At 41.0% G+C, this 14,899-nt stretch overlaps 1 protein-coding gene across 2 annotated transcripts in view; it reads right to left on the bottom strand.

Annotated features, from left to right (window-relative positions):
- Positions 1-1,813: 1,813 nt before the first annotated feature.
- Positions 1,814-14,899, bottom strand: part of efnb1 (ephrin-B1) — a 224,595-nt gene continuing 211,509 nt past the window's right edge. For both annotated transcript variants that reach the window (XM_078547367.1, XM_078547365.1), the window contains one exon: positions 1,814-10,728. In XM_078547367.1, coding sequence (XP_078403493.1) covers positions 10,343-10,728 — 386 coding nt within the window. In that variant the 3' untranslated portion in view covers positions 1,814-10,342. The remainder of the gene's footprint in view (positions 10,729-14,899) is intronic.

Below are 14,899 nucleotides of genomic sequence, written 5' to 3' on the forward strand. Positions count from 1 at the left end.
AATAATTAAACTAATTACATCAGCAGCTGTTTTGCTTCCAGAATCAATTCTGTACATATACCAATCATTCTCACTTCTGTATATAGTGGGTTAGATGGTGAGCAAAGCTCCCCTTCATTGTCCCATCAAGCAACCCTAAGATAGGCACAATGTGGGTTTGATAAAAGTTTGTTCTTTCTTAAATAGAATTATACTCGATCATGGCATAAATTATCTCTAGCCCTCAAAGGATTACTGAGAATGCAGAGGACCAGTCTGACCTGGAATAAAGACTCCAAAAGACCATTAAATTACCATGTGTGTTTGTTTAAAGTTCTGATATCGTGATTCATAAAAGGATAAGTACAAACAGAGATGATCCAAAGCATGATGGCCACTAAACTGTTGGGACTATTGAACTGCATTGCCAAGGAAGACAAGCAGTTAAACATACATATAGGATAAAAGATTGAAGAGGTATACTGGAGTTTTTAAAGTTTAGCTTTGGTGCCTGGAAGAAGGTTTCAGTACTTTCTTCAGGAGATTAAACGGGGATTCAGTATATGAGAGGGTAAATTGTAAATGGAATGTGGAAATAGAAGACTTGATAGAAGGAATCCGCTAAATGCAGAACTACTCTGTCACATACCTTGGATTGGGATTACATCACCTCCAGATAAACCATCCAACCAGTATCACTTTGTCAATAGCCCATTTAATAGTTAACTCAGCACTCAAACACAAATGAATCCATAGCAGCTCATTTGCTTCTATATCTGAAATGTGGTACTCTCTGTAGGAGTCATTTAGTAGTGGATTGAGTGTAGGTCAGCAAATGGATAAATGTTATCAGCTACAGAGCAGTAAGGCAAAACAAAACTCTTTATCTATCACAGTGTCCTATGAGTTCCAACAAAATAGATGCTTTTATTATTGAGAAATCAGTTGAAGGTCCCAGGAGTTTTAGTACAGGACAGGTTTGTGTTCAGTAATGATGTCTTCCACAGTTAAATACCTTGCTGTCACTCATTGTTGATACTGGCCACTTGGGTGAGGAACAAAAGCTGTTGTAAACTCCTGGAATCCTAGCTAGAGACAGCACCTTCACGAGACTACAGGGATGCATGGCAACAGGACCATCCAATGTATGTTATGTATAAATTACACAAGTTTCACATATAAAGACTAGATACAGGAGAAATAAAAACGATATTTCAAGGAAACTGAGTTTTGCAAAAGCAGTATACAAGGGAGAACACAGCATCAAAGAATCTTACTTGAAAACATGGTAGGAAATTAAAAGTCAAAATACTTGAATTTAAGTGGCACCTTATCACATCTCAGAAACATCTCAATGTGCTTCACATACAATGAATCCATTTGAAATGGTAACTGTTGTTTATGTATGCAAACACAGGCATCACTTTGCACAGCAAAATCCGACAAAGAACAACAAAATGAATAACTAATTAATTTATTTTGAGTGGTGTTGATTAAGGGAATTATAGTTGCCAGGTTATCAGAAGAGCGCCTCGCTCTTCTTCAAATAGTGCATGGAATCTTAAACTTCTAAAAAATCTGAACCAGCAGAACATTTCCTGGAATATTACTTGAATCCATAGCTTTCTAACTCGGGGGCAAGAGTGCTTCCACCTGAACCGTGACCATCAAATCTTACTTTTTAGGGCCCACCAACCTACAAAACGTTTCTTAATCAAATTGAGTTTGTGCAATTATAAGTAACAGAATATCAGTTTTGGAATGATTGTTTTTCTGTTTATTGTTTGTAAGGTAAACCTCTTGTGGATAAAATGAAAAAATATACTCCTTTCAGTCAAAATTCAATACAATATTTTATTAATATTTAAAACAGAAGAACAGTGAGGTTTAGACTCAGAAGCAGGGTGAAGTGTGGCTGATTGATAGGAGATTGGTGTTTGGAGTTTTCTTAAACAATGTGGAATTCACACAACATTATCCCCTGTTTCACATGTATGCATCTCTCTCCATATGTACCTTTCTTTGTTCTGGCCTAAACAGCATTGATAAGAATTCCTCTAGTTTCTATGTATAGTGACAGTGTAAATGTGTTCATGAAGATTTGCTTTTGCATATTGCAATGCTGCTACACAACAACCAATGGGTCTCTTACCCCCTCACATAAAAAGCAATAATTAGCACACCGTGATCCTCCCTTCTCCAGCCACAACTCAACTCCATCAACATACCTCCACTGGCTTTGCCAAAAGACCAGGTTTTCTAAATATGTCACAGCTCAGTGCACATGGACTCTGCAGGAGGTCAATGCAATGCAGAAACATTACATCAATGGAAATAATGGAAGTGATTTGGATTCCATGAGGTAAAATGCCAAATATTGCAAATTGGGTGGTGTGGTAAAGAATGTGGAGAATTGCGCAAAAATAAAGGAAGATGAACATAATTTGCTGAATGGCCTCCTATGTTGTTTGATTTTTTTTTTCTACGATAAAGTCATAAAGAGTGCAAACAAATTTACTGTGGTTTATTTTTAGAGAAACAGAATACAAAAGCAGAAAGGTAATGTTAAATTTATATAGAACCTTGGTTAGACCACACTTCCAATACTATGTATGGTTCTGATCTCCCTACTACTGAGGATATTGAAGCACTGTTGAAAATGTAGAAAAACTTTACAAGGATGGTACCAGAGTTGAGAGTATGCAGCTATCAGGAAAGCCAACCGACCACTCGCAACAAAAAATAAAATAAATAGAACATAGCATAATCCAGAGGCCTGAAACTCAATGTTTGAAGGATTACATGGTTCCTAACATCAGCAGTCCATTCATTTGATTAATCAGGATCTGTGGTTCTTTGGATGTAGTAACTTATGTGGCTTGGCAGGTATGACATACTGGAAGTCAATGCAAAGAGAGGGTCAGTAATGTTCATTAACACCATCCTCACCATCTCTAAATGACCCAAGACGAAAATCACTTACAGGTAGAAACTAAACAACCTGAAATAAAATACTCATGGAATAACCCATGCTGTAAACAGAAAACAGAGGAAAGTGAAATACAAGTTGGAACTTAATCAAGGGGTTCAGGTATTTTGTACACAGAATAACCAATGCCCTGGAGTGTGTTACAGAGTGAAACTGATTGAAGGCCTTGAATAGTTTTTATATAGAACAGATACCCGGTATGAGTTACAGTGTAACATTTGATCAAGGTGTTCTGATGGTATATACATAGACAGGAATAATTTATAGGCTGGAATCTAATTAGAAGTTTGGATAATGTTCTGGACTGTTTTCTCATTATCCAAAGCAGCAAGACATTTGAAGCCGATTTTGAGATTCATTGGCAGGAATGTTTTTTTTAATGTAATATAAGTTCATTGAAAGGATCAGATTTCAGTGTGTGCTGATCATTGGGGCTAGTATCAAGGATGGCAACTATCCAGTTCTTCATGTAACCACTGAATGACGATGTTAACAGAAAGGACTTTATATCCCATGACATTGCCAAAAGGGGCATTTGCCTACATAGATTTCAGCACAGTGTACCAAAATCACTATGGCCATACACTGACACAATTGGAAACTTGCAATTCACCCACCTCAGCAAAACCTTCACCACATTTCTATACCCCACCACGCTCACACATAATCTGTCCATTTCATTCAGTATTATGGTGTTTCAATATATAAATTTCAACTAATCATCATGTCCTAATTTACTCTCTTCTCTCTTATCTTTCTCACCCTTGATATTGTCCTGAACTATGGGCTTTCATCAAGATGCTTAGAACTTTGGAAAAATGGTTAGACTTCTCTTCCCTGTTTTTCACAGATATGTACTGACACTGTCATGGATTAGGATAGGTAACTTAGATATACCTTTCCATTGTGTGGCTTGTGGGGTAAGGGCAAGGGGAAGGAGGCCCCAATAATATGGTTGGAAATTCTAAATATATGGAACAAAGCTGCTGCCCAATGGGTACTGGGTAAATGTACCACCCAATGTGGTAGAGATTGAGGTTCAATCCCTAGTCTGTGTTGAGTTAGCGATCTCAGCTTGGATGAAGAAAAAATATCAGCCACAATTCCTACTCTGGATTATTATCTTTCTAGAAACTTCAGCTGCAATACTCGCCACATTCAAATAGCTGATTAACATTCACAGGTGAAGAATACATACTTGGGCCAAAATTGTTGATACCACAGCCAGAGGTAACAGCTTGAGGAAAAACATGGAGAAAATTAAGCAAAAGATGGCTAGCAGAGGATAGGGCTTAATTCTTTTTAACTATGATGGCATTTTTGCATCCTTCCATATCATTGCTGAATGGCCTATACAGCATCAACTTGATTGTTAGCATCTGATGGCAAAAATTTATTTTAAACTTGCAGTTGATTCTGCATTGCCTGAGTCTTCCCCTTCAAGAGCAGATCATGAGGCTTTATGGCTCCTGACTGATTTAATAAGACACCACAATGGCATTGGACAGTGGGAGGAAACAGCACAAGAGTGCTTCATCTCATGCTCTGTCCTAACAAATTAACTTTAGTGCACTGAATGTTGACAGCATTTGGGTTTTAGTAAGCCTACCTTATTACTGGTGAGCACATAAAGATACAAGAGCACCTCAGGGCTTCTGCTCTCTGTCCCGTCTAGTTACTGCTGTGGATGATTGTATTCAAACACTCATTTTCTTGGAAAACCTAGGTGAAGTGCCAGTGCCCATATTATTGGAAAGCTTGGAATGAGTAGACAATATGACAAAATAAAGTTAGAATTAGTGGCACTAAGCTTAGGTTTTAAGAGCCTGAGGATTGGAGAAGGGAGAAAGGACAGGAAAACTTGAACTTCTTATCTCCTCAATTCCTGAGAAAGGATGAATCAGAGTAGAAGATGGTGCAATGAGTTTTCATTTCAATAGAGTGAAGGAGGAAGAGCACATAGGAGGACTAATATCCATGTATTTGTAGGATCAATTGTAATACTTAAGGGGGTGACTTAGAATCCAGAAGCCTCCCTCCCTCCCCACCCCCCAATTAAACTGAAAATTAGCAGTGTGCAGAATTGGACTTGTCCAATGGTACAATCGCCTTTAGGATCAACTCCAGTAAAACCAAATTATGCAACAAAAGCATCTGTTTTTACTGTGAATTCCTAATCTTAGCTTTATTGTCAATGCTAATTGGAGAGTCAGTAATGTCGCCCCAGGATCAAGAGTGGGGAGAAAGCAAAAGCTGAATGGATCACTGATGAGTTGCATGGATTTATTCTCCAGTGACGTGTTACACAGCTTACGAGTGGGAGATGCAACCATGGTCTCTTACTTGCCGAAGAATTGATGGTGTTTGGAGTGGTGGGGGATGGTGGGGTTGGTGGGGCGGGGGGGGTCATGTTTCACTGTGATCTGACAAAAGCACAAGATGGGTCTCACAGTGGTAACAGCAGGTAGCACTAATATAATTAAGGGATAATATGGCCTGAACCAGCGGAGTTAAGTGTGAATTTATAAAGATAATTCCCAGTTATTTTATTTCAGATGTTGGGCAGTAGTAGATCTTCAGTGGTAAGGAAAATCAGTCAGAGTATAGCTTGTGGCCGATCTCCTACTTTACACCCCAGTGCAGTTGAAAGTTCCGGCCATGTTACAGACTGTATTTACAATTGTACATTTGAGTCTTGGCTGGGTGTTGACAATATTGAGAGAAGAGGGCAATTTTCAGGGTGGGCTCAATACACCCATTCAGCATGTGTTGCAAACGTTCCCTTAGTGTGTGCGTGTAGTGCCCATTTGTCTGTGCATGTTGTGTGTAAAGGTGCATAGCTACATCCATCTATGGCTCATATCTACCTGTGTGTCATGATGTGTAACTGTATATCTATTTATGGTACATACTTGTATGTGTATGCATCTGTAAATGTTTATGCAGTTTGTGCACACAGGTATGTACATCTCTACTTAACTTTGGTTGTACATGGCAATGCTGTGTGTATGTGTACGTGCATGCAGTTGGTCCTTCACATATACTATCATATATTGGCTCTGTTTGTAAGGAAGGCATGTTTTTTTTTTGATCTACTAAAATGTTGTCATTCAGCCAATCAAACTCATCACCAGTGTTGAAACAATGGATCTATGAGGATTAAATCGCAGCAGGACAGGAAGCAGAGTGGTGTGGAAACCTTTTCAAACCTGCTAGTAATCAAGATTTCTCAAAACAAGGTTTTATCTGAAACTGATTCAGAGAGCAGACATCACCCATTCCAGAGCCTGTATTCTGGCTACATTTCAAAACCCAGCTCAGACATCAGCTCCATAAGATTAAACATGACTGAAATGTGAACATGTTACTGTTTTAAAGAATATTATTATTTTTGTTGCAATTTCTAAAGAGTTTTGAAAATGGCCTATTTTTTCAAGCTTCTCCAGGTGAGAGATTCTGGGTCCATTTTTAGCCCACTACATAAAACAGAGATACGAAAGCAAAATACTGTGGATGTTGGAAATCATTTTCTCTCTTCACGGATGCTGTCTGACCTGCTGAGTACTTCCAGCATTTTCTGTTTTTATTCCAGAGATAACATTTCAGCTTGAGAACTTTTCACCAGTTCTGATGAAAGGTCGCAGATCTGAAACTCTGTTTCTGTCTCAACAGATGCTGCCAAGCCTGCTGAGTACTTTCAGAATTTTCTTTTTGTGTTACAGAAAATGCTGACTTTGCTGTTTGAGTATGATTTTTTGAGAGAGGTCATTGTTGGAATGCTTTACCAAGTATAGTAACTGAAATAGTTTACTCATCAGCAAGCCTCTAAATAGCCTCACTGCCTTGAGCCAAATTCTGCGGTCATTTTCCTTTCTTCATTCTCATATAGCACTATTTTGTTCACAGCATTTGTTAATAGGGGTTTTGCCTATATCTTCAGGGAAGGGAAAGGACGGTGAAAGAGGATTTTTGGCCAATTGCTGGCTCTGTATCATCCACTAAGGCTTTCTTCTCCTCTCATCTTGCTTAATGCCTTTCAGATTTTAATATCTTGACTGGATGTCCCATTGCTGCTGTTGTACAGACAATATCGTTATGCATACTATCATTTCATTGTTCAATTTTATGTTGGATGTTATTTTGTTACTACAAGTTTGTTCTGTTGGATACTGTCAAACTTCTCAAATAAACAAGTGTGATAAAAGATTAAAACTGCAAGTGCTGGAGGTTAAAACAAAAAGAGAAATGTTGAAAATGACTGGTAGGTCAGCATCTGAAAGGGAAAAGATGGGCTGTTTTAAATGGAGACCCTCTGTCAGACACCCAACGTCCTCCTTGATTGTGCTACATTAGACATTTGTTATTGATGGATTGAGGTGAGAGCATACTGGCCAGAAAATAGGACATAAGCAACTGGGAATGGGAGTTCAGCATGGATTCAAAGCATTACTATGATGGCAATCAATGTAACCTCAATAGCTAAGTTCATCTCACTTCGAAGTTCATGCAGTATCAGCTGTGGCAACCAGAGTACTAAGCTGATAGCTGGGTGAGCTGGGGGAAAGCAATTAGATGGCTTACACCAGCCTGAAATCACTGCTCAAAAGGGTTTATGTTTTCACTGATGTTTTGAAAAGCTTTGTAAATATAGTGTTCTTTTATTACAGGTACAGTGTCCCAAATATAGCACACTCGGGACCAACACCAATGAGGGATTTCGGATTTCCCGGAGCTTGGAACCAACTCCTTTACACAGGCTGTCTCTGTAGCACACTGTGCTGATCAATTGTCATAAAAGTAACAAGGTTGTAGATCACAGAACAGGGAGTGCTTACGTGCTGCAAATCCTCATGACCATTAAAGGCAGAAACATTGAAGGTTTAAAACTTTGATTGAGCAAATTTTTAAAAACCTATGAATCTTACAGTGGATCCTTGCAAGGAAAGAACATTTGCTTGAACTGCAATAACAGGGACAGAGAGAAACAGTTGATTTTTGAACCTTTCACCTGAAAGCAGCCAGGAATGTTGCAATCAGAATGTTCCCGCCAGTAGAACAGGCAGTTTTGCATCTGGAGACTAGGGAGGGCCAGGGTGGGGAGGCAGATCTTAAAGCACTGCAATGGGCTCAGGTTGTGTGTGTGCACAACTCTTGCTGGTTCTGTCCTCTGGGAGCAGCCCGAGAATGGTCTCTTCATTGTCGCGCTTACTCTGTTCCGGGAAGGGTGCCTGAGAGAAAATGTCCAGTTTTTTGGACAGCCAGGTTTGAGACACTGTACCTGTACTAGGAAGCCCAGGTATAAGGGCCCAGGTTGAAAACAGTAAGGGCGATACTGTGATAAAGAGGTACTGATTAAATTAACACCAAACTTAGGTTTTAAAAGTGTATTGATTGTAAGAGAAAGTGTAAACTGAAAGGAAATAAGTTCTACCATTTAGTTCCTCAAAACAATAAATGGGAGTATACGATGGTGCAATGGGAATTGGATCCATCAAGAGTTAGGATGCAGGGAGGAGCAAGTGTGTGGAGGACTAGACATTGAAACTTAAAGGAACGGTAAAAGTGCAGAGGCGTGCTGATTGATAATAGTTCGGTAAACAGAGAGAGAGGACAAAGTTGCAACAGAGAGAGAGATGTTTGATGGACATGGTGATATTTTATTTATTTTTTTCTATATGACATTAAGCTCCCTCAATTGATAGGGGGATAGAAAGAAGAATAAATCAATTTCAAAGTGTGAAATTGAACAGCCCACTGAGTCATTAACCAGTGGCGCACCAGAAAATTATTTCAGTGAATAAGCCAAGGGGTTATAAGCATCCTCCACTGTAACTGCAAGAAACCACCAGAGCTGGTCATGCCCTTGCTGGTAGGTGCACACTTTCAAATAATCAGGTCCACGTGACTAAAATGAAGGAAATAATTCTCATTCTGAATGAATCTTGTATAAAACCATGACTGATAAAACTTCCTCCACCCCATCAGTTGGAGGCATGTCATATCGTCTTAAATAACGAAAATCCTCATCTATCTACAACATGATCTGAACCATGAAGAACACACTCTGCAACTAGTCTGTAAAGATCCATGGTGACCTCTGCTAGCAGTTTTAGCATCAGAACTCCATCCTGGTCTGTAAGGACATCTGGATCCTACGCCAATGTTTAGAATCATGGCCCTGCAACTATACCTGGAAGAAGAGAAACATTTTCTTTCTCCTCAAAATTGTCCTGCCAACTCTCTGCTTTACACTATTTGAAACAGAAAGCCAAATTATATCTTTGTTTTTCTTTTCTATTTTCCTGGACTGACTGGCAGAGCAAGACTAGCTGGCCACCTTTAACATATACTGCACTGCTGTAAGATGATCATTCCTTGCATTCCTCACCGGGCAAGCCCAGGCTAATCAAGGCAAACCCCAACAAGATAGGTACAAATCATAGGCTGGACATTAGCTACCTTAAAAAGACCAATTACCAATCAATTGCACCCCAATTACGGCAGGCCATCTGAGCATTATTTTACTAATCTCGGTTGTATTTCTTGTCAAAATATTTTCAAAAGGAATTGGGGTGAGGTGGAGGCTCGGTTTGTATATAAACTAAGGATAGATTGATAAGTATGTTTATAATTTACATAGATCACATTACAACAAAAATTATCTTTTAATCAAATATTGGGAAATGAGTAAGAGGGGTTGTAGTTGAAATGAGCAAGCAAAGTAAATGTGAAATGTCCTTCCCCTTCCCCTCCCCACCCCACCCAATCAGAGTTTTTGTGTTGTAAGTCTCATCCCCTGAGCAGTTGGAGTTCATAAAGGTTTGAAGCAGCTCCAAGGTCTCTGGGCTACAGAGAACCAACTGCTTCATGATCCTCAGTCTTTTTAATTGTCTGTTTGGAGGTGCCCCTAGTTTTGCATTTGAACTGTGGTTTCTCCTCACAACTCAAATCAGAGACTCTCATCTTGTTACTTTTCAAATCTTTCTTGCATTTGGAAAATGGAAGATAGAAGAGGGAGGGATGAGTGGTGTGTTCCTCCCTCTTTCAAGCCTTTTACTGAGGGAATAGCTGTACGGAAAAGAAAGAAAAGGCTGTGGATGGACCTGAGCCCATCACAAACATTAATTCTTCAGCCTCCTGGTTGCAAAGAAAAAGTCATCTTCCAATTTTCTTTTTTTTTCTTTTTTTTTTCTCTTAAAACATACGTTTGCTGAACTTAATACTGAAATCTTTCTTGCTGGCCACTGTCATAGTTTTATCTATACTCTCCCAAAGACACTTTGTATATGGGGAGTCTGTACATGTCAGGAGAAGATTTAGATATCATGAAATAGGCCAAGCGACACTCAGAATTCTCTCACATTTTCGTGGCTGTCAAACCTTGTAGTAGATGTTTGCAGGGCTCTGTGGAGGCATCTCTTGAACAATGTACACTGGATGGCCGTAGTCACCGCTAACTTTCTCATAGTGAGGACAGTAGTTGTTATCATTAGTCCTCAGCGGGATTATGATGTCACTGGGTTCCGAGCCACTATTTCCACTACACTTTGGGCTGGCCAGTGTGTTGAGGGAAAGGACTGCTGACCTCTGCTGGGAACTCTTCCTGTGTCGCTTTCTGAACTTTATTAAGAGGACCACAAGGAAGATGATGATGAGGATAAAGATGATGCAGCCTGCTCCAATCGCAGCAAAGAGGGCCATTTTGGAGCCAAAGATTCCCTCGTTCTTGTTCAGCTTGTCTTTTATCTGACTATCAGTAGCTGTTGAAAGAGAAGAGAAAAATGAGTGAGCTTTCTGATTCTGAACAATATTTTAGTTCAACTCAAAAGGCAACATCAGATTAATTACCATAGTATCAATACAAAAATTGGTTGTTTGGTTTGGACCTCTTGGGGAGGTGGTGATATCATAAGTGTCAAAGATACAGGGTTGTTGACCACTGCCCACTATTGAATCATTTTGGCAAGCAACAGGTTCCATCCTCTTCAAATATTTTTCTTTCTGTTCCCCAAGTTTCCTGCACAACCCACGCCCAACAGAACAGCATGGGTTGGTCACTCTGCATCTGAGTTTGGCGTTGTCTTTGATAGTACCTTATGACACCAGAAGACCCATAATTGACACCCCTGTGATTTTCCACTCTTGGCTGGCTTACATGTGGCTCAGGGCTCCAGTTGTGGCTCAGCAACTGGAGGAGGAGGCTTAAGGAGGCCTCCTCATACCGTATCATATGTGGACACTGTACTGGTGTTCTAACACATGGTCCTAACCCAGCACCCTTGCTGAACATTTTTGATCCAGCTGAATTCACTACATTTAGTAACAAGTCACATATTAATGGAAGCTCATCATGAAATAGAAAACCTGCAATCAGTAAGACTTGCATTCCATTTTCACTCCCACCCCACCCCCACTTTAAAAATCTCTGCACAATGCAACATCTCTGCTCATAACAATGTATTCGAAGGCACCTATTTTTAGCTGCCCCAAAAAGCATGTAAATGCACAAAGCCCTAGAGTGGTAAGATTATTCTAATCGCAACTGAGCTGGTTAGAAGTTAGGAGGAATGATTAAATGTTGTTGCTTAGCTGTTGTGATGGAGGTGCACAGCAGAAGTTAGGCAGCTTCCTAATGGTTGTGGGGATGAGAGGAAAATTAGCTGCATTACTTGTACTACCAAGCAGTAGCCAAGCAGCATCAGAATATGTTGGGAGTGTGGCATCAAACTATATCATACAAAAATAAAAATCATCTGAAGAATTATTTATTGGGCAATGGTGACAAAGTTTTGAGTCTCTTTTTTTATACGCTTAGAGGGGCAATGGCAGAAAAAAAAGTTGCAATACAACAGAGAAAAAAAACCAAGAAAATCAAAATTATATCCAAGAAAGCTGGTGAGGAACAATTCTGTATTAGTTCAGTGCAAGACAGAGAGGATGACAGAAAAAGAGACAGAGGTATGAGACAAATAACACACAGACAATACCGATGATTAATTCACTCCTAATTAATATCATTTGTCTCTAGAGTATTTCCCCTTTAGATTGTGTTATTACCATTGACTTGTTTAATACCAGGAAGCAAGGTGCTGCTGAATCAATACCTGGAAAAATCAGTTAGTAAGGAAACTTTCAATCTACTGCATGGAAACTAGACCGACTCAATCTAAATCTGACATTATCACACAACAGTCATCCCTTTTACTTGGATCAATTCTAGCTTAATTCAACTTTGTCTTGTAAATGGTTTATTAAGAGAGCCTCAGATCAGCTTTGATGCTCAGTCTATGCTGAGCTAAGCGATCTCAGTCTGGCTGGCAGTTGGAGTTCTACAATTGGTCTTAATGTTCTTGGATGAGGGACAGGAAAAACAACCCCAAATCAATCAGGATTCTAGCTCCCGATCACCACTGAGTAACCCCCAATGAAATGTGCATGTGATCTTTGGGTGAGATGAGAATCAGTCTCAGCTGTGAGGCTCCTGTACCACGTTTGAAGAGCCTGCTGACACTCTCTCTCTAAGTTAACGCACCAAGAACAACCACATGGATAAAACCACATGAAGATGATTAACTGAACAATGGTAGCACAGACCTGCATGATCTCCATGATGCACGTGATCAGAACAGCTTCATCCATTACTCAGATATTCACCTTACTGGTGGCAGAGCTTTCAGTCACTTTGGGGCAGGTATTTATTCTATTGTTTGAATGTTAAGAATTACCTGGTTGGAGCACAGGGAAGATCACATGCCCCTAACATAAACTCACTGATTTTCAGTCCACTTAATTTAACAAAATGAACATCCAGCAGGTTGTGAGAGGTGAGAGTGTGGAAATTTCCCACCAGATTTTCCTTTCTGCACTCTGCCCAGCTTCATGCCCAGGTGATAAACATGAAAATTTATGCCCTGGGACATACCCATTGGAACATAAGAAGATAAGAAATAGGAACACGAGTGGGCCATTCAGCCTCTCGAGCTTACTCCGCATTTCAATGAGACCATGGCTGATCTTCTACCTCAACGCCATTTTCCTGCACTGTCCCTGTTTCCCTTGATGGTTCTAATTTGTAGAAACCTATCGATCTCAGTCTTGAACCTACCTCCACAACCATCTGGGGCAGAGAATTCCAAAGTTTCACCGCCCTCTGAGTGAAGAAATTCCTCTTCATCTCAGTCCTAAATGGCCTGCCCGTTACTCTGAGGCCGCTTTTACAATCTTTTTCTCTGCTCTGTAAAATTGCCTTGGGCCATTTTTCCATTTTCAAAGCACTTTTTAAATGCAAGTTATTATCGTTGTCAGCGTACTGAAGTGGCCACAGGGCTGTTTTTCTAAAAAATCTTTTCCTTTCTTCCCAGCTAATTCTTTCATATCCAAGTGTCAGCCTGGCTCTGTGATAGCACTGTCACTATCAAGACAGGTTCAAGTTCCACTCAAAGAATTGAGCACATAATCTAAACTGACACATTATTGCAGTACTGAGGGAATACTGCACTGTGTCAGAGGTGTCGGCTTCTGGATGAGACGCTAAACTGAGGTCCCATCTGACAGTCCAGGTAGACAGAAAAGTGTCTGGCATTATTTGAAGTAGGAAAGGAAGTTTTCCCGATGTCCTGGCCAACATTCATCAATCAACAAACACCAAAAAAAAACTGATCATTCATCTCCTTTGCTGCTCAAATTGGCTACATGACAGCAGTAACAACGCTTAAAAAGTAACTTTTTGGCTGTGAATCCCTTTCTAACATTCTGAGGATATGAAAGGTGCCAGATGAAAGATTTGCTTCCTTCTTTATTTCCCTCTGGATCTCACTGCCTCTTGTTCTTTTCAATCTTCTACAATAATGTCCTTAGCTGTATCTGACATCCTACATATGATTGAGACACTGGGAAATGTGTAGACTGAAAAATAAAAGGCTTAGGGAAAACTTTACTGAATTTTTAAAATGGTATTTAAGGGTATAAACTGATCCTGCATAAGTTGTTTGACATAGTCACAAACTCTATGGGCAGGATTTTGCCCTTGGCAGGTGAGCTCGGTGGGGGCAGTCAGGAAGCCGACCACGATCAGGGCCGGAAGGCGATTTCACGTTGGCGGGCCAATTAAGGCCTGCCCAGCGTGAAAGGCGGCTGGGGAAGCTGGCAAAGGGGTGGGTGGGGGGCGGAGGCATGTTGTCTGCTGGGTCCAATGGCGACCCGGCGGCCCATTCAAAGGCAGCGCAGGCAGCCTCAGGGAGGCTGCGTCAGAATTACAGCAGCTACATGGCTGCAATCCACGAAGGAGAATCCACGTGGGAGGTGAGGTCACTGGGGTAGTCGGCCCGCGTTTCTCTAACGAGTGCCTCGCTGCCCTCCTGGAGGAGGTGGCTGTCAGGAGGGACACCCTTGTGTCCAGAGATGGGAGGAGGAGGCCACCGCACCTCACCAAGAAGGCCTGGGAGAGGTGGCATCCTGGCTGAGCAGCTAAGACGTGGTGAGGCACACATGGGTGCAGTGCCTGAAGTGTTTCAATGATCTGCTGTGCTCAGGAAGTGTGAGTACCTTGTTGGCATGGGTCAGTGTGGAGAATAGTTAAGGGCTGGCCGTCCCCCGTGGGCCTCAGGGGTGTTAGTGTCCGAGTGGCACCTGTCATTGACGCTGGAAGTGGCCAAGGGGATGGGCCCTGGCTGCTTGGAATGAGTGCCTTGCGGGTCGAGGGCCACGAATCGGATGTGGCACGATGCGTTCCTCAGGTGGGGTTGGCCAGGCTGCAATGGCGTTGCCGGTATAGAGTGGACTAATCAACGCTCCTCTATCCTTTCAGGAGAAGACATCCCATAACAATATTAAGAGGTTGCGGACTGGCGGGGTCCACCACACCTCCTCATCTTCACCAGCTATGAGCAGGAGGCCTTAGAGCTCAAGAGGCAGCATGCATCTCGATCAACT

This window comes from Cetorhinus maximus, chromosome 8, assembly GCF_964194155.1.
Source record: "Cetorhinus maximus chromosome 8, sCetMax3.hap1.1, whole genome shotgun sequence".
NCBI lineage: Eukaryota > Metazoa > Chordata > Chondrichthyes > Lamniformes > Cetorhinidae > Cetorhinus > Cetorhinus maximus.